A 25,999-nucleotide genomic window follows, 5' to 3' on the forward strand; every position below is an offset into this window, starting at 1 on the left:
TGAGAAAACAGCTCATCAGAAAGAGTGTTAATACATGTGCAAAAGCAAGTCCTCAGAATATATCAAAACTATATCACTTTTTAAAGTTGTACTGTATTTTAGAAAGGTCATCGGTTTGTAAGTTAATATTGGGTTTCATTATGTTAGGCAACTGGAAACTTTCCTTCTAGGTTAAATTTCACAGACTAGCTTAAGACTGGCACTTAAGGTATTGTGCTTACTTTCTTTATCCTTGTCTCTGATTTCTGCACTTTACCGTATGTCTCTCTGTGTGAGCTGGAATTAGATGAGAAGAAGCAAAGTAAAGGTTTACCTCCTTGAGTGTCTTGAACCGTCCAGCAGAGATGATGCCATACTTCTCTTTTAATCACTGTCTCTTGTCACTTGCCTTCCCCAGGTAGTTGACTTAATTTTTTTTATTGTCTTAGCAGACTCTGAAGCCTTGTTTTTCCACAGTAGGACAGACTGGCTCCCCCCACCCCCTATTTTCAAAGAAATATTTTCCTCTTTTTGGTATTCTAATTGCTTTCAGATTAATTTTTAAAAATCACTTTACTCTCTTTATTAATGTCTGAGGGAAAAGACAATTCAGGATAAGTTTGGGGGTTGAATTATTTTATCCTATATCTGTAAAATTTGAGATTTGGCAATGTTTAGGAAGATGAAGGAGATCATTTACTATAGATATTTGAATTTTTCTCAAGTTCTTTGTTTTTGGCATATAGTTTGAAAAAATCATATTTCTTTAGGTGACTGTCCCAAAGGAGGTAGATTAGGCCCAATTTTTACTTTTTTGAGTAGCTACTTAGATGGCAAAAAAAAAATTGCTATGAAGAAGAAAGAATGGATGGGTTAATGTGTGTTTTTTTTTAATAAACTGTAAAAATAATCTATAAGTAAAGTGTTGTATAAGGGCTTCCCTGGTGGCTCAGATGGTAAAACGTCTGCCTGCAGTGCGGGAGACCCAGGTTTGATCTGAGTCAGGAAGATCCCCTGGAGAAGGAAATGGCAACAACCCACTCCAGTACTCTTGCCTGGAAAATTCCATGAACGGAGAAACCTGGTGGGCTACAGTCTTTGGGGTCTCAAGGAGTCAGACACGACTGAGTGACTTCACTTTCTGTCTTTCTTTCTTTAAAGTGCTGTATATGGCAAAAGTGACCGTAAGTGCCCTGTACTGTAGGAGGACAGTGGTGTTTTTTGGGTTTTATGGCGTGGCAAGTCTCTTGTGCCACCTTTCCTGTACTAGTCCAAAACACTGGTATCAAAAGGGCCTGTTGCCCACACTTGAAGAGTTCAGCTCCTTTGTTTCCATGTTGACATAAGTGCTGTGCTGCCTTTTCCCAGTTTACTCCCAGTCAGCACAAGGCAGTAAGCTTTGCTAGGGTAGGAATGGTCTGTTTTGCTCCATTTGTATCCTTAGTGCCAGGCACATTGCTTGGTATGTAATGGGTGTTTAATAAATACAGATAGAAATATTTAATTCCATTAAATTGGAAATGGAATAAGATTGTCAATTATGTTTAATAATAATTACTACCATGAAAATTCAGATTAAGTCTTTGGAAATACAGTGTGTCTTCAAGTCATGTCTTAGCATCAGATGCCTCATTAAAATAGCTTTTCAAAAGCTATTTTGAAAAGAATGGGATAGTATATACTGAATATGTAATCCTGATTAAAGGTATCTTAAAATATGGGAGAATGTCTATTAGAATGAAAGACGGTGTTAAGGAGCTTCATTTCTTAGGTTGGAAAAAATTTTATTTCCTTGTTTATTTATTCCGATGTGGAACTGTACTTTTTCCTGCATTGTTATGAAAAGCTCTGCTTTAATCAGTTCATGTATTCCAGCACTCTTTCTCTATGTAACTGTCACAAAATGAAGTAGTATAAGATGCTTCCCTAAGTAATTTGTTATAATCACAGACATTTTCTTTGTTTAAAACAACTTTTTATACTACCTTTGGAAGAGATAATGTGTAAATTTGACATATTAAGTATTTGTTGTATATCCATTTTACAGAACACTTAAAAATATTTTGATAAAATTTAATATATTGGATGAACCTAAAAGAAAGAGAAGTTATGTAAATATTGAATATATACTGCCAATAGTGAAAACTAAAGCTCAGTTAGTTTCACATTAGCCAAGCTTACCAAATTCCACTGCATTTCCAAATGCTATGGCTTTTAAAAGGATTCATAGGGGGAAATATCTGCTCATGAAATTTTCTTTTTAAAAATAGTTTCTGGGAATGTTATGGAATACCTTTGCTAAGGTTAAGTGGTCCAAGAACTGCTTCACTGAGTATAGCTTTATTAAATTAGTGGACATTATCTTCTGACTTTTCTACTGCATGTATCTTGACAAATCTGCAGGATTTGAATGGATTAAATATTACTCCTGGATGGGAATTCTGATTTTTGAGATCCTCTAAAATCTCTTTCTAGTGAATTATATGTGATAAGGAGATAATTGAAATGAAAATGTTCATTTTGCCTCCCACCAGGAATTAAGTCTTCTTTAGTTCAGTTCAGTCACTCAGTCGTGTCCAACTCTTTGCAACCCCGTGAACTGCAGCACGCCAAGCCTCCCTGTCCATCACCAACTCCCAGAATCCACCCAAACTCTAAACTTGCAGCCAGAGTTACACCTCTACTATTACTACTTTTTAAAGCAGAATTGACATAATTTTTAAATTTGTTAAATATTGAACTGGCAAAATGACCAAATATATTTTTGATGCATGCAATGAGATTAACATACAGTTATGTTAAAACATATGAAAAGGTCAAATTTATCTTTTTCATTAATTCCTTTTTTATAGCATAGGCAAAATGTTTCTTTTTTTAAAAAAATAAACCTTTCATCTCTGAGTACATGAAAATACTAGTCTGATAATGTCTGTGTTTTTCTGTTGTGGACCAGCAAGTTTGAAAGTAGAGTATTCAGTATGACTTATTTTGGGCATGTCATCTGTCATACTTTAGGTAAAAGTGAAGACATTGTGTTGATATTTCATACATTAATTTTCCTCTTTCATAAATACTATTTTAAAAACTCTTGCTGGGGATGTTATATACTCTACCTTTTTAGGTCCTAATGAATCGGTTGAACTGATGACATTTTCTTGAAAATTTTTTGTAGTTAAAAGTGAATTTGCAGCTTGGATTTGTCAGTGAGTTTTTAGACAAAAGTATGGTCCATGAAAGAAATAATAAATTGTACTTAATTAAAATTAAAATATTAAAATTAAAAAATTCTGCTCTGTATAAAGCTACACACTGGAAGAAAATGTTTTTAAAACATATATCTGATAATGGAACTCTTAAAGCACAACAGAAACAAACAATCCAGTCAAAATGTGGGGAAAAGATCTCAGTAGACACCTTAATGCAGAAAATATAGAAATGGCCAAGAGGCATATAAAAAATGCCCCATATCCTATTTCTTTAAAGAGTTGTAAATTAAAACAACAGTGAGTTTCCTCTGCACATTTATTATAATGGCTAAAATCCAAAACAGTGACAACAGCAAATGCTGTAAGGATGTGGAGCAGCAGTTCTCAATCATTACTAGGGGAATGTAAAGCCATGTTGAAAGACATTTTGCAGTTTCTTACAAAACTAAACATAGTCTTACTATAGAACTCAAGCTCCTGCATATTTACCCAAATGAGTTGAAAACTTATGTCTGTATAAAAGCCAGCATGTGATGTTTATAGTGGCTTTATTCATAGTTGCCAAAGCCTGAAAGCAACTGAGATGTCCTTTAATAGGTGAATAGATAAACTCTGGTACCTCCATACAATGGAATATTACTCAGTGCTAAAAAGAAATCAGCTATCCAGCCATAAAAAGACATGGAAGAACCTTAAATACATATTGCTAAATGAAAGAAGCCAATCTGAAAAGGCTACCTAGTGTATAATAACAACCATATGACTTTCTGGAAAAGGCAAGACTATGGAGATAATAAAATCAGTGGTTACTAGGAGTTGGTGGGAGGACAGAGGAAGAATGAACAGTTGGAGTACAGAGGATTTTTAGGGAAGGAAACTGTTCCATATATTGTAATGATGGATTACAATTATAATTACATATTTGTTATAACAAAAGCAGAGACATTACTTTGCCAACAAAGATCTGTCTAGTCAAGGCTATAGTTTTTCCAGTGGTCATGTAAGGATGTGAAAGTTGGACTGTGAAGAAAGCTGAATGCCGAAGAATTGATGCTTTTGAACTGTGGTGTTGGAGAAGACTCTTGAGAGTCCCCTGGACTACAAGGAGATCCAGCCAGTCCATTCTAAAGGAGATCGGTCCTGAGTGTTCTTTGGAAGGACTGATGCTGAAGCTGAAACTCCAGTACTTTGGCCACCTCGTGCAAAGAGTTGACTCATTGGAAAAGACTCTGATGCTGGGAGAGATTGAGGGCAGGAGGAGAAGGGGACGACAGAGCATGAGATGGCTGGATGGCATCACTGACTCGATTGACGTGGGTTTGGGTGAAATCCCGGAGTTGGTGATAGACAGGGAGGCCTGGCGTGCTGCAGTTCACGGGGTCGCAAAGAGTCGGACACGACTGAGCGACTGAACTGAACTGAACAGGACTGTACAATACAAAGAACAACCTTTAATTGTAAACTGTGCAGTTTAGTTTATGTATCAATATTGGTTATCATTTATAAAAAATATACCATACCAATAAAAATTTTTTGAAATAGAGGACACTAAGGGTGGTAGTTGTAGAGAGGGAGTATATCTTTTACTTCTGGCTCAGTTTTTAAAATAAACCTAAAATTACTTTAAGAAATAAAAGTATATTAATCTTAAAATTTTTGAAAAGAAAAAAATTATGTTCACAATGTTTGGTGAAATGTCAGTGCTCTTTGTCTAAATAATATTAGTAATGATTGCTACAAGGAATTATCCTCATAGTGAATAATTGATACATTGTTGCTAGAAATAAGATTACTTGGTAAGATATAAAAAGTAAAATTTCAGGGCTTTGCTTCATATGTTTCACCTGTTAACTCATTTTATGAAAGTGTTTGACAGTATCTGCTGCTGCTAAGTCGCTTCAGTCATGTCCAACTCTGTGCGACCCCATAGACGGCAGCCCACCAGGCTCCCTTGTCCCTGGGGTTCTCCAGGCAAGAATACTGGAGTGGGTTGCCATTTCCTTCTCCAGTGCATGAAAGTGAAAGTGAAGTCGCTCAGTCATGTCTGACTCTTCGTGACCCCATGGACTGCAGCCTACCAGGCTCCTCTGTCCGTGGGATTTTCCAGGCAAGAGTACTGAAGTGGGGTGCCATTACGTTCTCCATGACAATATGTATCTAGTGAAGACTTAAATTTAGAAAACATGATAGTACTTATAAATTCAGTGTAAGTTTTCAGTTTTTATAGTGAAAAAAGCAAAGAGGCAACTGAAATCTTGTCACAATCTTATAATTAAAAAAAAATACATGTGGGATATCATTTAGTTCATTTTTTGTAAAGGACCATTACCATTTCAAGTTTTATTATGTAATAGACCTATATAATCCATTAACTTCTTTTGGCTCTCTGAAAAATAATGAGTTGAATTCATAAGGATCTTTTAACAGTGAAGATTTTGTCTAAATACAGGTTCACCATCCATTATCCAGAACTCTTTTAGTCGGAATTTTTTGAATTTTTGAAAGGTTATATGATTCACACACCTTATATAATGCCTTCAGCAGGGTTTAGAACAGTACCGTATATCAAAGATGTTAATTTTTAAATAGTGAAGTAAGACTAGTCAAAATAAGTGGGGTAAATAAAGGCTAAGGCATTCATCTGTTCAGGTTAAGTTTTGCCACTAGGTAAGTTCAGGTTAGGTTTTGGTCCCAAAATGTTGTAAAAGAACTAGGGTTTTGAGGGCTTTGGGTTTTAAAATAAGGGATTGCAGGCCTTTTAATGAAAGCTGATTTAACATTGTTTATTACTTAGTCCTATTATCTAGTTACTTTAAACAAATATTTGAAAATCCTAAAGTTAAAAGTGTAGACTTAGAACTGTTTATGTGAAACTAAACTCATTTGTGAATGGAGTGCAGGGTTAGTGATGTAAGCCATAAAAAATAAACATGTCCAGTGCAGTACAGTGAATTTTTTTTTTTTTTACTACCTTATTCAATAATTGTGGCGTATGAACAAAAGTATTATCCTGTAAAGAACATCTTGGTGTTCCCTTGTAGTTACTAAGAGCTTATATTGCCTATCTGGCTTTCTGGAAAATAACTTAATATTCTAGCCAAATTATTGTGGGCTCCATCTTTAAATAAGAATTTTATAAAGCTCTCCACCACTTTTGTCAATTATCTTTACCCTTCCACATTTAGAGTGAGAATGAGGTAACATTTTAAAAATGGCCACTTACTGTTTTATCATGAACCTGTGTTTCTAACATGACAAGAAACAAAATGCTATTTACTCACAGAAATAAAATCTTTTGTGTTCTTACATCTGTTTTTGGATTCTGAACGGTCAACACCAGTTCAAAGTGTGGGATTAAGGTAACCTACTTTCAGAAGGCAGTTCCCATTTGCTGCCTCTCTGTCACCAGGGAATGTAGCTGGTTGAGTGTTGTTAGTCGCTCAGTAGTGTCCAACTCTTTGCAACCCCAAGGACTGTAGCCCTCCAGGCTCCTCTGTCCATGGAATTCTCCAGGCAAGAATACTGGAGTGAGTTGCCATTCCCTTCTCCAGGGGATCTTCCTGACCCAGGGGTTGAACCCAGTCTCCTGTTTGTGCACAGATTCTTTACCATCTGAGCTTCCAGTGAGCAGCAGTGAGGAATCTTTTTTAATCAGACTTTCCAAAGGCTGTCTTGGCTTAGAGGGCTGGACTGGTATGAGAGGTGATTTAGTTTGGGATCTTATTAAATCTAGGGGAATATAAGCAGAGGTCACTGGCAGGACATTAAGTATGGAGTCTAATGATTCACTGATTTTCTCAATAAAGGCTGTTGTATTTTTGAAGCACATTTGCACCAATCATATATTTAGTTAAATAAGCATGTTTTCAATCAGATACATTCTTATACTTGAGTGTTAGTCTTCTGATATACCTAAAAGCATCCTCTTAGAAGCTAGCAACGTTTGAGAGAAAAAATGAGATTTCTTTCAAATTAATTTCTCTGTAAGTTGGGGGAGTATGCCCGGGTATTATTTTAGCAGCAGATTTCCTGTTTTCAATGTGGAGAGTAACTGTTCTGTGGGATCCAGAAAGAAATCGTTGGACAGGGAGATGGAAGGAGCAACTATGAAGGTACCTATAAAATTTTGCTTGTTCTCTAAGATTATAATTGAGTACTCACTGGTTTAGAATTTTTGCATATGTGGTATTGGAAGGCTGTGTTTGTTCTGTCATTTATTGAGTGTCTTTTGTGTCTGAAGTACTACTGTGTTATAGATTCTTTCCTCGTAACCACTCTCTGAGGTTGCTAGGTAATTCTTTTTTTTAGTTACTAAGAGGCCAAGTTGGGATTTTAACTCCACCAAGTCTATTTACATTCTTTTTGACAGGCCCTCATTGTCTTCATTGTGGTGTGGGTCTGTTTTGCTTAAAGTAGGTAAATCCAGTGAATTCTTTTGTTTTGATTTTCTTTTCATTGTTGTAAGTTACGAATGAGTCAAATTCCCATTTGAATGCAGAGTTCCAAAGAATAGCAAGGAGAGATAAGAAAGCCTTTCTCAGTGATCAGTGCAAAAAAAAGTAGAGGAAGATAATAGAATGGGAAAGACTAGAGATCTCTTTAAGAAAATTAGAGATACCAAGGGAACATATCATGCAAAGATGGGCACAATAAAGGACAGAAATGGTATGGACCTAACAGAAGCAGAAGATATTAAGAAGAGGTAGCAAGAATACACAGAACTATAGTTAAAAAGATCTTCATGACAGAGATCATACCACAGTGGTATGATCACTCACCCAGAGCCAGACATCCTGGAATGTGAAGTCAAGTGGGCCTTAGGAAGCATCACTATGAACAGAGCTAGTGGAGGTGATAGAATTCCAGTTGAGCTATTTCAAATCCTAAAAGATGATGCTGTGAAAGTGCTGTACTCAATATGCCAGCAAATTTGGAAAACTCAGCAGTGGCCACAGGACTGGAAAAGGTCAGTTTTCATTCCAACCCCAAAGAAAGGCAATGCCAAAGAATGCTCAGACTACCTCACAATTACACTCATCTCACATGCTAGTAAAATAATGCTCAAAATTCTCCAAGCCAGGCTTCAACAGTATGTGAACTGTGAACTTCCAGATGTTCAAGCTGGATTTTGAAAATGCAGAGGAACCAGAAATCAAATTGCCAATATCCGTTGGATCATAGAAAAAGCAACAGAGTTCCAGAAAAACATCTACTTCTGCTTTATTGACTATGCCAAAGCCTTTGACTGTGTGGATCACAACATACTGTGGAAAATTCTTAAAGAGCTGGGAATACCAGACCACCTGACCTGCCTTCCTGAGAAATCCATATGCAGGTCAAGAAGCAACAGTTGGAACTGGACATGGAACAACAGACTGGTTCCAAATTGGGAAGGAAGTATGTCAAGGCTGTATTTTGTCACCCTGCTTGTTTAACTTGTATGCAGAGTATATCATGAGAAATGCTGGGCTGGAGGAAGCACAAGCTGGAATCAAGATTGCCAGGAGAAATATCAGTACCTTAGATATGCAGATAATACCACCCTTATGGCAGAAAGTGAAGAACAACTAAAGAGCCTCTTGATGAAAGTGAAAGAGGAGAGTGAAAAAGTTGGCTTAAAGCTCAACATTCAGAAAATGAAGATAATGGCATCTGGTCCATCACTTCATGGCAAATAGATGGGGAAACAATGGAAACGGTGAGAGACTTTCTTTTCTTGGGCTCCTAAATCACTGCAGATGGTAACTGACCTGCTTGCATCTTCACCAATAACTACTATATGTACATATTCAACTCATCCATAGCAAATGCAGCTGATGCTATAGTGACTATAGTGAAGTCGCTCAGTCGTGTCCAACTCTTTGCAACCCCATGGACTGTAGCCTACCAGGCTCCTCTGTCCATGGGATTTTCCAGGCAATAGTCCTGGAGTGGATTGCCATTTCCTCCTCCAGGGGATCTTCCCAACCCAGGGATTGAACCCGGGTCTCCCGCATTGTAGACAGACACTTTACCGTCTGAGCCACCAGGGAAGTCCAGCTGATGCTACTTTCAAAATAAATCCAAATTTGACCACGGTAAGACCTGTACCATTACCTATAAGTCCCTCCCCAACTCAAGCCTATATCTTGAACAGAGTAGTAGGAATTCAGTTAATTGTTAAATAATTGAATTGAATGATTGCTTCTTTATAGAGAAAATGCCAAAGATAGAGAAATCTCTTTGAGATCTTATTTTCTCTAGTTGAATTACAATGTCCCTTAATGTTGACAAAAATAACAGTTATTTTTACATCTTAAGTTTCCTACATTCTTAAGACTTTGGTTATGGATTGAGTTCCTTAACCTTTTGGTCTATATATTGAATTGTGGTCAAATGTAGTTAATGTTAAACTGTTTCAGAGTTTTTCCTTTCAGATATGGTGATGTGTGCTTGTGTGCTAAGTCGCTTCAGTCATGTCTGACTCTTTGCGACCCTGTGGACTGTAGCCCGCCAGGCACCTCTGTCCATGGGATTCTCCAGGCAAGAGTACTTGAGTGGGTTGTCATGACCTCCTCCAGGGGATCTTTCCCACCCAGGAATCGAACCCAGGTCTCCTGCATTTCCTGCATTGCCAGGCAGATTCTTTGCCACTAGTGCCGCCTGGGAAACCCAGGATATGGTGATAGAATTTACAAATAGAAAAAATGTTCTGGCTTCAGTTTATTTTAGTTATAAATTGTTAAGCAGGTTGAAAATAATTATTCTTCTGTTTTAAAAACCCTGCCTGTAGTGAAGATTAATATTAATGAAACACACTCATAAAAGCACTACATGTGATTTGAGTGTATGTTGTATATACAGTGATGCTGTTAAGTGTTTACAACTGAAGAAATGCGTTTGTGCTGTGTGATAGAAGAATGCAGTAGTCCCAATTTTCTTTCTTTTAACACTTATCTCAATTCTCCCTTTATGGCTCTTGTTTGTTTGGTGTAGTTCAGTAATTATTTTTGTTTCTGGTCCATTCCTTCTGTTTCCTGAACTGCATTTTATCACATACCCCCATGTACCCTAGTGCATTTCAATTCATGCATGAATGGGGCAGAGTAACTTCACAGGTTTTCTTGAATAGTCACCACAATTTCATTCTTTTAAATATAAGCAGGAGAAAAAAATAAGCCATTGCCATATTCTTTTTACTGTCTTATTAAATACGATTATTTTTTAGGTAGCCTCTAGTATCTTTTGACAACTTGCATTTTCAAAATTGACTTTTTTTCTACTTGGAATTTTCCCCATTGGTGAATAAACAAATGACCTAATAGAGAAGGTAGACTAAATATACAACCCCCCTCACATACCTACTTAGCCTAGGGGAACAGTCAGATGGGAAAGATAATCATAGACACATTATCCTACTGTTTGACTTGTACCTTTGGGTTCTTTTGGTTTTTGGTCTCTCTCTATATCCTTCCCTTCTTGTTCATGCATTAGGAAAAGAATATGATCTGTCATATAGTTCACAAATGGCCGTCGTCCATTGTGGTCTGTTTGAGGTCTTTTGGTCTCCTAGTAGGGTGTTTCCATCTTCCCAGGCTGTTGAGGTGTGGTACCAGACTTTGCAGCAAATCTGGAGATGCCTAACATCTTTGTGTCAGGATTTCTCAGGCTGTTGCCTACTGCTGTTAGCTCTGAGGCAATGGAACCCTCAAATATTTGCTATTAATGACTCTACAGCTGCATACCACTCTCTCCTGGACAACTGATAGGTTTTATGTATACATAATGGAATACTGTTCTGCAATAAAAAGGACAAAATGCCAATCTATGCTATACCATGGATGAAACTTAAAAATATTTCTGGAGGCATTTGTGTAGTTTTCAGGGGAAGAGTTCCCTTCACATGTAAAAAAGTTTTTAACCATAGTTTCTCAGTTTTGCTAGACACTCTGTCCCCAATCTTTTTAACACAGTTGTTAGCATTAATATTATGGTTTCAAGATCCTGATTATTTGTGCAAGAGGAAGTTGAAGAAGATGTTGTGTGACTGTGATCTTATGTTGTCTTTTCCTGTCTCTGGTAAAAGGATGGAGAAGTATTCTTGTGGTATTTAGTTTGAGGAAACAATGAGTTACATATCACCACCTCTCTTTTGAACCATTACAAATATTCACTTACAGAAGGTGGAATGCTATATTTATTTGTGGGCGAGTGTGAGTTTACTTGGAATAGAATCTAATTCTTAAATGGGCTAATATGATTAGCCACTTAGGCATATTAAAAAGCTGAATGTAGGAATATAAAGTGGTACAGCAGTTTGGCAATTTCTTAAAAAGTTAGACATAAACTTACCACATGACCCAGGCATTCCACTCTTGGGAGTCTACTCATTTGAAATGAAAATAATGTCCACACAGACGTGTACATGAATGTTTTTAGAGATACTAGTCATAATAGACAAAAACTGAAAACAACCCAAATATCCATTAACTGGTGACTGGATAAACCAAATGTAATGTATACATATAATACCATACTGTTTGGCAATAAAAAGAAAAAAAATACATATTACAAGATGGATGAACCTCAAAAGTAAAGATCAAGGGTAGGATGAGAAAGGGGCGACAGAGGATGAGATGGTTGGAGGGCATCACCAACTGAATGGACATGAGTTTGAACACTCTTTGGGAGATAGTGAAGGACAAGGAAGTTTGGCGTGCTGCGGTCCACGGGGTTGCAAAGAGTCAGACATGACTTAGCGACTGAATAGTAACAACAACAAATGATATAAACCACTAGCAAAATACCACACATTGTATGATTCCATTTTTATGAAATGTTCAGAAAAGACAAATCTGTGTAGGTACAGAAAACAGATGAGTGGTTGCCTGCGGTTGGTGGTGGGAACAAGGGTGGAATGCAGATGGGTTCATGGGAATTTTTTGGGTAATGGAAATGTTCTAAAACTGAATTGTGCTGATGGTTGCACAACCCTATACATTTACCAATATCATTGAATTATGTATTTAGAGTGGATGAATTTTTTGGTATATAAATTGTACCTCAATTGTTTTTTAAAAGGAAATGAAAATGAATTTTATAAACTAAAGTATTAAGAGAAACATTACATGACAAATGCAGTCATTTGACAAATGAAAAGGGATTGTTTTAGAAATGTAATCTTTCAGGTAAAAGGAAAAGTGTATTTGATTTGAAGAGGTAAAAGAGTAAATGGAACCCTCCATTTTTGCCCTAAAATCTACAGTAAATGTCAAAGATAGCATCACATATCTTTAAATTTTTGCATTGATCTACACATTTGTATACTATGCTGGTAGAATAAATTGGTGGTTAAAATAACTTTTCTGAATAGCTTATCAAGGACCTTAATGTTTATATCCTTTGGCCTATAATCTCACATGAAAATATATTCTAAGGAAATAATTAGAAATGCAAAAAAGAATTGGTTTTTAGAAATGTTCATTATAGCTTTATATAGGGCAATCAAACAATAACCTACATGCTTTCAAAGTAGGGGGAATGGTTATAATTGTTAGGCTCTGTTGGTTGCAAGGAGCAGATCCTTCTATGACCAGCTTAAGAAAAATTGACTTTTGTTGAAAGCATACAAGGTGCTTTAACAACCCCCAAATAGCAAGATCAGTGCAGCCCTTTGGTAGCGGGGAACCAAAGCTGCTTTCACCTTTTCTCAGTCTCCAGTCAGACTAGGCACTTCAGTTTTCTTTGGAGACCTGCTTTGTCTCAACCTCTTCTGCAGCCAGTCTTTCTTGTGCATGGACCAGTGCTGTTTGCCAGCTCTGAGTCAGTCTTTGTTCCAGTTCCAGATTTTCCAGAGCAGGACTCTGGACTAGCTCATCATTTTCAGCCCTAAGTGGGTCAGTGAACAACTGGTGATTTAGTCTTCCTCTCCATCCTTCTTGGTGGGGGAGGGTGTGGTCTGCATTCACGTTTATTTATTTAGTGAAAATGAAACTATGCAAAACCTAACAAGCTTTTTTTTAATCTTAGGTTTTGTCATATCTGGGCTTCACTGGTGGCTTGGTGGTAAAGAATCCGCCTGCTAGTGCAGGAGACGCAGGTTTGAGCTCTGTGTCTGTTATTTCCTGAAGAAGGAAATAACAACCCACTCCACTATTCTTGCCTAGGAAATCCCACAGACCGAAGCCTAGTGGACTATGGTCCATGGAATCACAAAAGTCAGACATAGTGACTAAACAAGTGACTTTGTAATACATCTCATGGGTTTATATGAGAGATTGCAAATATTAGTATTAGTTTAAAATATTTCTGAGGCCTTCTGTAATATAGTCTCTTAAACTCTCAGAAGGATAGTGTGCATTTGTGGTAGATTCATGCTCTTTTTTTTAATTATTCCTCGTTAAAACCTCTGTGATCTGGTTTCCATCCCTTCTTCCTTATTGAAACCACTTTTACTAAGTTTGGCAATTGAAAACCCATTGGACACTGTGGACCAATCACTACCTCCTGAAATGCAGCCTTCAGACTTGGCCTCAATGATACTGCTGTCTCCTGACTTTCCCTCCCAGCCCACCAAGGCTGCTGCCTCAGTGGATCCTCTTGCTATGCTCATCCCTTTAATATTGCTGTTGCCTCATGCCTCCCTTTTCAGTTCTTTTTATTTCATGTCCGTCTTCACAGTTTCTTTTTCTTTTTTGGCTTCAGGGATACTTTATATTCCCAGATCTCTGTCTCTATACCAGACGCCTTCTATTGAGATTCTGACTCTGATAACCAGCATCTTTTTGAACATCACCACTTAGAGCTTCACCAGTTCTTGTTCTCTTTTGAAACTTCATAGCTCTTTGCATCTGTTTATTCTCTGCTGACATTATGTACTGTGCCTTATTCAATTTTGTATTCCTTGTATCCTCTCACAGAATTCCTTGCACTAGAGATTCACTTAATATTTGCCCACTTGAATATTCCTGTTTTTAAAAATGGACTAACTATACTTGTTTGTGATTTTGTTTGCCATAGTTTTTTTTCTACATCTAAGAATAATTTCTTTTATGGTCCAAGGGAAAAAAACAATGTTAATGGATATGATTAAGAACATATTTCAATACAGTTGGGTCTATTAATACACATTTTTCTTCAAAATAAGGCCTACTGAGTTTTGGACATTTAATCATATAGATTTAATTTCTTTACTGCATATCATTTCTTCCTCTAAGAGAAATGCTAATTGAACCTTCAACCAATTCAGAAATATGCATTGTAGACATTGCAAGTTTCCATTATTATGTATAAGTTAAATGAATTCTAGAAATGGTGGTTCTTTGTAAATATGAAATAAATTTGCTTATTAAGCCAAGAGTATGGTTATTGGTTGAAGGATGAGCATTTAATTATTACTTACAGCTGGCAGCAATTAAAATTATAGATCTAAGTATTAACCTCCATAGTGTGTACTGTTAAGTGCAAAAATTTATGCTGCAAACTGTGGTATTTGTATTAAAGACTTGGGAATTTCACCCCTCCCTCTGCATGCAGACTATTTGGTAAATCTGAGTATAACCTGAATTCAGATATGATAAGTAGTATAAGGGATGGTTAGCAAAGTCAGCTCTAGTTTAATTTTTTTTTTTAATGTTGCATTTACTAGAAATATAGCTTTGGGAACCTTGTGAGCATCTTTAAAAAAAATTCTATTTATATATTTTATTTTTGGCTGCACTGTGTCTTCATTGCTTTTGCATTGGCTTTTTCTAGTTGAGGCAAGTGGGGGCTCTTCTTCCCTGTGGCCTTTCACTGTGGTGACTTCGCCTGTTGAGGAGCACGTGCTCTAGGTGTGCTAGCTTCAGTAGTTGTGGTGCACAGGCTCAGTGCACAGGCTCAGTTGCTCCGAGGCATGTGGAATTTTCCCATGGGAAAATGGGAATTGAACCCATTTCCCAGGGAGTGAACCCATGTCCTCTGCATTACAGGCGGATTCTTATCCACTGTACCACGAAGAATGTCCTCATTGTGGTTTTGATTTGTATTTCTCAGATGATTAGTGATGTTGAGCATCTTTTCAGTGTGTCTGTTGGCCATCCATACATCTTTTGGAAAAATGTCTGTTCAGATCCTCTGGCATTTTAAAATCAGATTTTTTTTTTTTTTTGATGTTGCGTTGTATACTTTATATATTAACCCCTTACCAGGTATAGCATTTGCAAATACCTTGTCCCATTTGGTAGGTGGACTTTTTGTTTGTTGATAGTTTCCTTTGTTACGCAAAGCTTTTCAGTTTTATGTAGTCCTATTTATTTTTGCTTTTGTCTCCCTTGCCTGAGGAGACATATCCAAAAAAATGTTGCTAAGACTGATGTCAAAGAGCTTACTGCCTATGTTTTCTTCTAGAAGTGTTATGATTTCAGGTCTGACACTTAAGTCTTTAATCCATTTTTATTGTTTTGTGCATGGTGTGAGAGAGCATTCTTTTGGTGTGAGTTTGATTCTTTTTTCCACAGTTTATTGTGATCCACACAGTCAAGCCAGTAAAGCAGAAATAGATGTTTTTCTGGAACTCTCTTGCTTTTTCGGTGATCCAGCTGCTGCTGCTGCTGCGTCACTTCAGTTGTGTCCGACTCTGTGCGACCCCATAGACAGCAGCCCACCAGGCTCCCCTGTCCCTGGGATTCTCCAGGGAAGAACACTGGAGTGGGTTGCCATTTCCTTCTCCAATGCATGAAAGTGAAAATGTTGGCAATTTGATCTCTGGTTCCTCTGCCTTTTCTAAAACCAGCTTGAACATCTGGAAGTTCACAGTTCACATATTGCTGAAGCCTGGCTTGGAGAATTTTGAGCATGGCTTTACTAGCATGTAAAGTGAAAGTGAAGTCGCTCAGTCATGTCCGACTCTTTGCAACCCCATGGACTGCAGCCTACCAGGCTCCTCCATCCATGGGATTCTCCAGGCAAGAATACTGGAGTGGGTTGCCATTTTCTTCTCCAGGGATTAGCGTGTAAGATGAGTGCAGTTGTGCAGTAGTTTGAGCATTCTTTGGCATTGCCTTCCTTTGGGATTGGAATGAAAACTGACCTTTTCCAGTCCTGTGGCCACTGTTGAGTTTTCCAAATTTGCTGGCATATTGAGTACAGCACTTTCACAGCATCATCTTTCAGGATTTGAAATAGCTCAACTGGAATTCCATCACCTCCACTAGTTTTGTTTGTAGTGATACTTCCTAAGGCCCACTTGACTTCACATTCCAGAATGTCTGGCTCTAGGTGAGTGATCACACCATTGTGATTATCTGGGTTGTGAAGATCTTTTTTGTACAATTCTTCCGTGTATTCTTGCCACCTCTTCTTAATATCTTCTGCTTCTGTTAGGTCCATACCATTTCTGTCCTTTATCGAGCCCATCTTTGCATGAAATGTTCCCTTGGTATCTCTAATTTTCTTGAAGAGATCTTTAGTCTTTCTTAGTCTGTTGTTTTGCTCTATTTCTTTGCACTGATCACCGAGGAAGGCTTTATTATCTCTCCTTGCTATTCTTTGGAACTCTGCATTCAAATGGGTATATCTTTCCTTTTCTCCTTTGCTTTTTGCTTCTCTTCTTTTCACAGCTATTTGTAAGGCCTCCTCAGATAGCCATTTTGCTTTTTTGCATTTCTTTTTCTTGGGGATGGTCTTGATCCCTGTCTCATGTACAGTGTCATGAACCTCCATCCATAGTTCATCAGGAACCCTATCAGATCTAGTCCCTTAAATCTATTTCTCACTTCCACTGTATAATCATAAGGGATTTGATTTAGGTCATACCTGAATGGTCTAGTGGTTTTCCCTACTTTCTTCAATTTAAGTCTGAATTTGACAATAAGGAGTTCATGATCTGAGCCACAGTCAGCTCCCAGTCTTGTTTTTGCTGACTGTATAGAGCTTCTCCATCTTTGGCTGCAAAGAATATAATTAATCTGATTTTGGTGTTGACCATCTGGTGATGTCCACATGTAGAGTCTTCTCTCGTGTTGTTGGAAGAGGGTGTTTGCTATGACCAGTGTGTTTTCTTGGCAAAACTCTTAGCCTTTGCTCTGCTTTATTTTGTACTGCAAGGCTAAATTTGCCTGTTACTCCAGGTGTTTCTTGACTTCCTACTTTTGCATTCCAGTGCCCTATAATGAAAAGGACACCTTTTTGGGGTGTTAATTCTAAAAGGTCTTGTAGGTCTTCATAGAAGCATTCAGCTTCAGCTTCTTCAGCGTTACTGGTTAGGGCATAGACTTGGATTACCATGATATTGAATGGTTTGCCTTGGAAACGAACAGAGATCATTCTGTTGTTTTTGAGATTGCATCCAAGTACTGCATTTTGAACTCTTGTTGACTGTGATGGCTACTCCATTTCTTCTAAGGGATTCCTCCCCTCAGTAGTAGATATAATGGTCATCGGAGTTAAATTCACTCATTCCAGTCCATCTTAGTTCGCTGATTCCTAGAATGTCGACGTTCACCCTTGCCATTGCCTGTTTGACCACTTCCAATTTGCCTTGATTCATGGACCTAACATTCCAGGTTCCTATGCAATATTGCTCTTTATAGCATCGAACCTTGCTTCTATCACCAGTCACATCCACAGCTGGGTGTTGTTTTGCTTTGGCTCCATCCCTTCATTCTTTCTGGAGTTATTTCTCCACTGATCTCCTGTAGCATATTGAACATCTACTGACCTGGGGAGTTCATCTTTCAGTGTCCTGTCTTTTTGCTTTTTCATACTGTTCATGGGGTTCTCAAGGCAAGAATGCTGCAGTGGTTTGCCATTCCCTTTTCCAGTGGACCACATTCTGTGGAGTTGTTGATAGACAGGGAGGCCTGGCATGCTGCAGTTCACGGGGCTACAAAGAGTCGGACACGACTGAGCGACTGAACCGAACTGATTCTTTTTAGTTTAGCTATCCAGTTTTCCCAGCACCATGTATTGAAGAGCCTGTCTTCATTTTTAATCTGTGTCTTTAGATCTGAAGAGTAGGCAGTGTATATATAGATCTTCTTTTACTATGTATCAATAGTTTGTCTATTGATTGAAGGAGTTATATCTAAAGTAATTATTGATATGTGGGTACTTATTGGACTTCCCAGGTAGTGCTAGTGGTAAAAAACCTGCCTGGCAATACAGGAGAGGTAAGTGAGGTAGGTTTGATCCCAGGGTCAGGATGATCCCAGGGTCAGGATGATCCCCTGGAGGAGGAAATGGCAACCCACTCAAGTATTCTTGCCTGGAGAACCCCATTGAGAGAGGATTCTGGCAGGCTACAGTCCATGGGGTCAGAAAGAGTCAGTCAGACATGACTGAGCGACTAACACGCAGCACATGTACTTATTGACATTCCGTTAATTGTTTGGGTGTTGTTTTTGTGGTCCTTATTTGTTTCTTTCTTCTTTAGTTCTCTTTCCTCGTGATTTGATGCCTACCTGTAGTATTATATTTGGACTCTTTTCTCTCGTGTATTTATTATATATTTTTGGTTTGTGGTTACCAGGATTAAGTTGCTGATCTGTTAAGTTTGAATGCATTTTAACCAACCTTCATTTTTATTATCCACCTCCTTAACGTTTGTGATGTCATATTTTATATTCTTCGGATTTGTGTATCCCTTTACTTATCTTGGCTATAGATGACTTCACTACTTTTGTCTTTTAACCTCCCTACTAGCTTTATAAACATGGTTGATTTACCACCTTTACTGTATATTGCCTTTACCAATGAGAATTTTCCTTTTATGTATGCGTGTGTGCTCAGTCACTCAGTCGTATCCAACTGTTTGCTCCTTTGTCCATGAATTTTCCAGGCAAGAATACTGGAGCAGGTTGCCATTTCCTCTTCTATGGTACCTTCCTGACCCAAGGATTGAACCCTCATCTGCGTCTCCTGCATTGCAGACAGATTCTTTACTACTGAGCCATCGGGGAAGCCCCTTTTTCTTTCATAGTTTTCATTTTTCTGATTGTTGCTTTTTCTTTTCCACTTATAGAAGTCCCTTTAATATTTCTTGTAAAGTTGGTTTCCTGTAGAAACTGATGTTGAGTTGAGTTCTTTTCGTGTTGAACTCTTTTAGCTTTTGGTTGTCTGTAAAACTTTTGAGCTCTGTTTCAAATATGAGTGAAAGCCTTGCTGGGTAGAGTATTCTTTGTTTTAGGTTTTTACTTTTCATCACTTTAAATACATCATGTCGCTCTCTTCTGGCCTGTAGAGTTTCTGCCGAGACATTAGCTGACAGCTGTATGGGGGTTCCCTTGTATGTAACTTGTTGCTTTTACTATAGTGCTTTCAATTTTCTCTCTTTATTTTTAACTTTTACCATTTTAATTATAATGTTCTTGTTGTGATTCTTTTTAGGTTGATCCTGTTTGAGACTCTCTGTGCTTCCTGGACTTGGATGTTTTCCCAGAGGTCTCTTAAACTGTCCTCTTTTTTTTTTCTTTCTGTTCACCTTCACTGATTTCCATAATTCTGTCTGCCAGTTCCTCTGTATCATCTAATCTACAGTTGATTACTTCTAGAGTATTTTTTATTTCAGTTATTGTATTTTTCAGCTCTGTTTGGTTCTTATATTTCCAACTCTGTAAAAAAACTTCTAACTTCTCATTCTGTTCTTCCATTCTTCTCCCAAGTACTTCAAGCATCTTTCTGATCATTACCTTAAATTCTTTTTTTTGGCGGGGGTGGGGGGTATAGATTGCTTATCTTCACTTAGTTCTTTTTCTAGGGTTTTATCTTATTTCTTTATTTGGAATGTATTTCTCTGTCACCTCAGTTCGCCTAATTCACTGTTTATATTTTTGTGTATTTGGTAGGTTGGTTACATCTCCTGATCTTGGAGATGTGGCTTTATGTAGGAAATGTCCTACACGGCCCAGCAGCGGACTCCCCTCTAATCACCAGAGCTGTATGTTTAATGCTACCCTCTATGTGGGCTGCATAGGGCTGTTTCTTGTGCCTTATTGACAGCTGTGGCTGTCTTACTGGTGTGTGTGGTTGGCCTGGTCACACTGATTGCCAGACCCTGTCTTATGAGAAGGCTACCAGCTGCTGGTGGGTGAGGTTGGGTGGTGAGTGGGGCTGGGTCATGGCTTGGCTGGCTATGTGGCCTCCAGTCCTGGTATTGGCCTGCAGGTGGTTGGAGCTGGATCCTGACATGGCTGGCTCAGAGGCTTAAGGTGTCCTGGAGCTGGTGTTGGCCTGCTGTTGGGCGGACCAGGGCCCTGGGTGTCCAGGGTGGTGCCAGACTACTAGTGGGTGGGCCAGGACTTTACACAACTTGCTGTGGGGGGTTGTGGTGGTTCTGGGGCTTGGTGGCTGGTGTGGGGGCCCAAAAGGACATGGGGCTGGTGCTGGCCCACTGTTGGGCAGAATGAGGTCCTGGAGTCTTTCGCTGTGGGGCCTGAAGTTTCTGCAGCTAGCGTTGGCCCCTCTGTGGGCATTCCTGGGCCCAGGGTTTGTGACTGCAGGGCTTTGGGTGTCTCAAGGGTGGTGTCTGCCACAGGTGGGTGGAGTTGGGGTCTCACAGATCTTGGGGCTGGTGCCTGACACCCGGTGTGTGAGCCAGGACTGGGACTAGTGCTGGCTCACTGGTAGATGGGGCTGGGTCAGATGACTAGCTCTGTGTGTGTGTGTGTGTGTGTGTGTGGTTTCCAGTGGTCCCAGTGCTATGGTGGCCCGCTTGTAGGTGGGGCTGGGTCCTGGGTCCTATAGTGGGTGGGGTCATGTCCTGAATTGGCTGGGGGCTCAGGGAGTTCTCTATAGTGTCAGCCTGCTGGTGATCCTGCCCACCTAGCTGCCTGGCCTGGTGCATCCCAGGGCTGGTGTTATTTGGTAGACAGGCCTGGTCTCTCACTGATTGGTTAGAGGGAGGATTCTAAAGTGACCCTTAACAACACCTGTGTCTTGGTGGTGGAATGAGTTTTCCAGAATGGCTGCTGCCAGCATCTTTGTTCTCAGAGTGAGTTTCAGTTGCCTTCTGCCTCTCTGGGAGGCTCTTCAGGATGAGCAAGTAGGTCCTCCACAAGTTCCATTTAAATTACTGCTTCTGCCCTGGATCTTGGAACATATAAGATTTTGTGTGTGCTCTCTTAAGACTTAAGTCTCTATTTCCCACAACTCTCTGATTCTCCAAAAAGGAAGCTCTACTGGCTTTCAGAGCCAAACAGTCTGGGCAGTGGGAGGGGAGTTCTTTCTGGTGCAGACCCCTGGGCTGAGGGGCCTGATGTGGAGCTAGGACACTTTGCTCCTTGGGGAGGACTTCTGCAGTTGTAATTTATTCTCCCATTTGTGGATTGTATACACTGGAAATATGGGTGATGACCATACTTCACCCTTTCTGCTTATCTTGTGATTTCTTCTTTATATCTTTAGCTTTAAAAGATCTTTCCTGATAATTTTCAGTTCACTCTTATGGGTAGTTGCTCTGTAAATAATCGTAATTTTGCTGTGCCTGCAGAAGGAGCTCACAAGCTTATGGTCTTCCTACTCTGCCTGCTTGGTCACTTCTCACATCATAAAGACTCCTAGTGGGTTAATAGCATGACAAATTGGTTAACACAAAGAAATAAACTTTGGTTCATATATTCAGAGTTTAATGAAAAATAGAAAGATAAATAAAAAGAACCAGGAACAGGCTTCCCCTTTTCATTTGACCCTTGAAGATTGAACACATTTGATGTTTGTAGTCGACGCATCAGGCAGTTCATTTGATATTTGTAGTCTATGCATTAGGCAGAGTGTCAGAAGCTTGGTTGTCTTTGAGTCTTTAGGGCTTAGCGGAGTTGATGAGAACTGTAAATGGTTGTCAAGACTTGGTGCTTCATGGAAAGAACACTTGAATGTCCAGTGAGTATGTTAGCTAAATGGTTATGGTATTACTGCTGGGTGAATGGGTCCATCCTTGGGAAAGTCCTGAAGCAGAACTCACACTGAGGGTTTCTGCTAAGCTCTCTTAGAAAGCAGTCCTAGTCAGTATGCTGCCGTTTTAATCGGGATGCTCGATGCAGTGATGAAATAAAGGAGGACTGAATTCTTAAAGTTCACATTTAGGTAAAAGTTTAGACATCTTAGGTGATGAGTGTGAGGCATGATCTTGATGAAGACAAAAGAGAGAGCTCTTTTAGGTGCTTTTACGCTTGACTTCATTGTCCATTTTTTCTTTAGAAACCTGGTTTAAGTTCACACTCCTTTTCATAGCAGTTCTAAACTTGCCGTAGACAGTACAGAAATGAGCGGATAATCTTTAGATACTCTGATAACTTAGCCAGTGACCATGACTTGTGATATGGTAGTAATATCAAGTAATATCAAGATAAACTGGAGAACGTCAGAATGCTGCTTTTCTTTTGGAAGAAAAGATCCTGACAAAGTGGTTTGAAAATAGTGTTGAAAAGCCTTTGATTAAATGACAACAAGAGCATGAGAAGAGATTTTACTTCCTCTAAAATCAGGTTAGTGTATTTGGGTAGAAACAAAGAGAAGAAGTTTTTCTTGGTTAAACTGGTTTAATAGAGGACTTGAAGGCATTGTTTTTGTATAAAAAAAATCTTTACCCTAAGCTGTAATTTTTCTAACTTCTGTTGCATGTGTTGCTGCATTTTCTTTTTCCATGTGCTCTTACTGTTTTCATGGCAAACATATTTTTAAAGATGATCTCTGGGATAATTATTGCCATTAATTAGTTTTGATATTCCTTTTTAATGATATTTTCATTTATTCCTTTTGCTAGCTGGATTGCCTTTTGCAATTCTTACTTCAAGGCATACCCCCTTCCAACGAGGATTATTCTGTAATGATGAGTCCATCAAGTACCCTTACAAAGAAGACACCATACCTTACCCGTTATTAGGTGGAATAATCATTCCATTCAGTATTATCGTTGTAAGTTAAATCCACTTTTCCAAGTTTATCACTTTTGGGCAGTTGGCTTTAATTTTATGTTAGCTGTTAATGATTAAATGTATAACCCTCTAAAACATGTGTTTTAACTTTTTATGTTATTTGATCAAAATAATCTCAGCTATTTTAAGTGGGGCTAAAAGAGTAACAGTGTATAATTACAAGAACCTTACTAAATACGTATGGTTTTATGCTAATCTTTTCCAAGTCACTGATTTTTTTTTAGCTCTAATTTGCTATTGTTTGAGTAATAATACAATAGATGAATACTGTATCAATGTATTTTTAGCATACTTTATACTTAGGATATTATTTTATGATTTATTGAGACTGTTTATGAACTGACTCTAGTTACTGAGTTCTAGAAAAGAAAAATTACTAACAGATGTTAAAAGGCTTCATTTAACCCATATTTAAAGAATTTTTAGATAATGGCAGAAATAGGGGAGAAAAGCCTAAGTTCTATACATAATTAACAGTGAATATGAAAGCATTTTTACTGGTATTAAAACTAATAATTACTGTTTTCTAGGATTTCAGGTGAGAATGTCTAGAGAATGTGCTCTGGTTGGGGAGAAGATTTCAAGTGATTTGACTAGATGATTTTTATTATCTCTTGACTCAGAGATTCTATGACTTTAATTTTATGCTATATATCTTGTAATTTTAGAAATAAGATTTATGCTAAAAGCAGATAATATGGTCTCATCCAGAAGATAGGCCAAAAAGATAAATAGCCAAAAAGATATATCTTGTCTGTTCTGAAGTTTATTAAAAAACAAAGCAAAACTTCTGGATTTAGAAATTTAATGTCTGATTGCAGAATAATCACAGCTCCTTATTAGCACTAAAAGTTAATCAATTCCTAATTTGTGGTGTATAATTAATAAAAGAACATCTCTGCTATACAAGTGTTTGTTTTGTAACACTGTGAGCTCCTTAAGGCAGAGATGGTGCCTTGTTCATCTTGTTATCCTTGCCGTTGCCATGGACACTGGCATGTCCTAGGTGCTGGAATGAAACTGGAGTGATTATATAGTAATATTGGTGACTCGCCTACAATATAGTGAAGTTTTAAAAAATCAGTGGCCCATTTAATCTAGACACATCTTTACACTAAGTTTTTAATATGAAAAGAAAGAAAGCCTATGATCCTTCTATTAAAGAGGGAGTACGAGTAGACTCTTTTTTAAGTGTATATTTCTGAGAGATTAACAGCTCTTTACATATAAAAATTGTAGCAGGACTTTTCTGCAAATAATAGCTGATTTTAGACAAGATTCAAGTACTCAAATGCTACTACAAATGTACTTGTCTTTCAATTCTACTTTTGTTTGTGTCTCAGTAAGAAGGATGCTGCCCGAGCAAAACTACAGAAATCTGCTACAGACCAGAGGCCTGCCAAAGGACAGGGTGCTGTGCAGCCTGCATAGCAAGTGCAGGATCCATAGACACTCAGTTAGGAAAAACTTGTTATGTATATTTTATTCACTTGAAAGTTTTGATTATTTCACCGTCACCTGTGAAAAGGTTATCTTTATATTTACAAAATAGCAAGTAAGTTGAGTGTGGTGGTGGTTTATGTTGTGTCTGACTCTTGAAACCCCATGGACTGTAGTCTGCCAGGCTCCTCTATCCATGGGATTCTCTAGGCAAGAATACTGGAATGGGTTGCCATTTCCTTCTCCAGTGGATCTTCCCAACCCAAGGATCGAACCCGGGGCTCCTGCATTGCAGGCAGATTCTTTACTGACTGAGTTACAAGGGAAGTCTAAGTTGAGTGTAAAAAGAACAGACTATTTAAAAGTGCTGTACAAGTACTTTTTTCATTTCAACTATATCAACAAAGACACACACTGGCAGTGGTTTTATGTACTAATTTAACATAATTTCAGATTATTCACTAACTCAACTTCTTTCAGGTAGCACATGGTTAGACTTGTTTATGTTTAATTTTGTTTTCTAGAAAGTAAATCATTTCTTTAAAAAAATCAGGACTATGATTGGGACTTCAAACCAGGCCTTTGATGTGACTTGCAAGTGATCCACAAATATATGAGTGATTGAGGGAACCTGGTAAAGAATCAGAATTAATATAGTATCACAGAAGCCAAGGGAGAAGTTCAATAAGGACAAAATGGTCAGTGATGTCATATACTACTGGGAAGTTAAGATTTGGGTTGATAAAAATCTCTTTGATCTGATGAGACCATTTTGACTTTTTGGAGAGCTGTTCAGTAGAATAAAGGGTTTAGGGGTATTTAGAGATATTTAGGAAGGAGTGGAAGTATGGCAGTGAGTGATTTTAGACTATTCTTTTAGGAAGGTGGGTCCTGAGTGGAAGACACAGAACTAGAGTGACAGCGTAGAGACATATAAAATTATATTGGTTGACAGAGATATAAAGATGGTGAGAAAATACTCTGGTACATAGGTTTTAAATGATTAAATCCTTCTGATTTAGATAGCTACTAGCTTTGATCTTAAAAAGTATTTTGTTCTACTCCCCCAAACATCATCTTTAGTACTTTAATAATTTATCCTTAATCTGATTAAATAATGTTTGACAAGCAATCCCAGCTTTACGATTAGAGCAGTTAGTTTAAGTGTGAACTTCACCAGAGGCTGAGTTGGCCTAAATGGCTCAAAGGGCAAGATAAGGTTTTAAAATGAAATGAAAATATGGCTGTCATGTGTTGGTGGAAGGCACAGACATCTCCCTGCATTTGATTTAGAATATCTCTGTTATCTATTTCTCTCAATAGATGGCATACATAATAAAAAAAAAAAATGATGTACTTTGACCTAGCATTTGTTAGATTTAGAGTCCCTCTGAGGTTAAGGGTTAAGTTTCAGAATAAGGTTAAGGGTTAAGAATTAAGGGTTAAGTGTTAAGGGTTAAGTTTCAGCATGTTCTACATCTGTAG

At 38.2% G+C, this 25,999-nt stretch overlaps 1 protein-coding gene across 2 annotated transcripts in view; it reads left to right on the top strand.

The window, feature by feature from the left end:
- PLPP1 (phospholipid phosphatase 1) overlaps window positions 1–25,999 on the top strand; it is a 103,962-nt gene that overhangs the window by 36,505 nt on the left and 41,458 nt on the right. The window contains exon 2 of one of the 2 annotated variants that reach the window (NM_001080329.2): window positions 22,903–23,054. The exons of the other annotated variant lie outside the window; for it this stretch is intronic. Within the exon in view, the coding sequence (NP_001073798.1) occupies window positions 22,903–23,054 (152 nt within the window). The remainder of the gene's footprint in view (window positions 1–22,902; window positions 23,055–25,999) is intronic. 2 annotated transcript variants of the gene reach the window in all.

This window comes from Bos taurus, chromosome 20 (genome assembly GCF_002263795.3).
Source record: "Bos taurus isolate L1 Dominette 01449 registration number 42190680 breed Hereford chromosome 20, ARS-UCD2.0, whole genome shotgun sequence".
In the NCBI taxonomy this organism is placed as follows: domain Eukaryota; kingdom Metazoa; phylum Chordata; class Mammalia; order Artiodactyla; family Bovidae; genus Bos; species Bos taurus.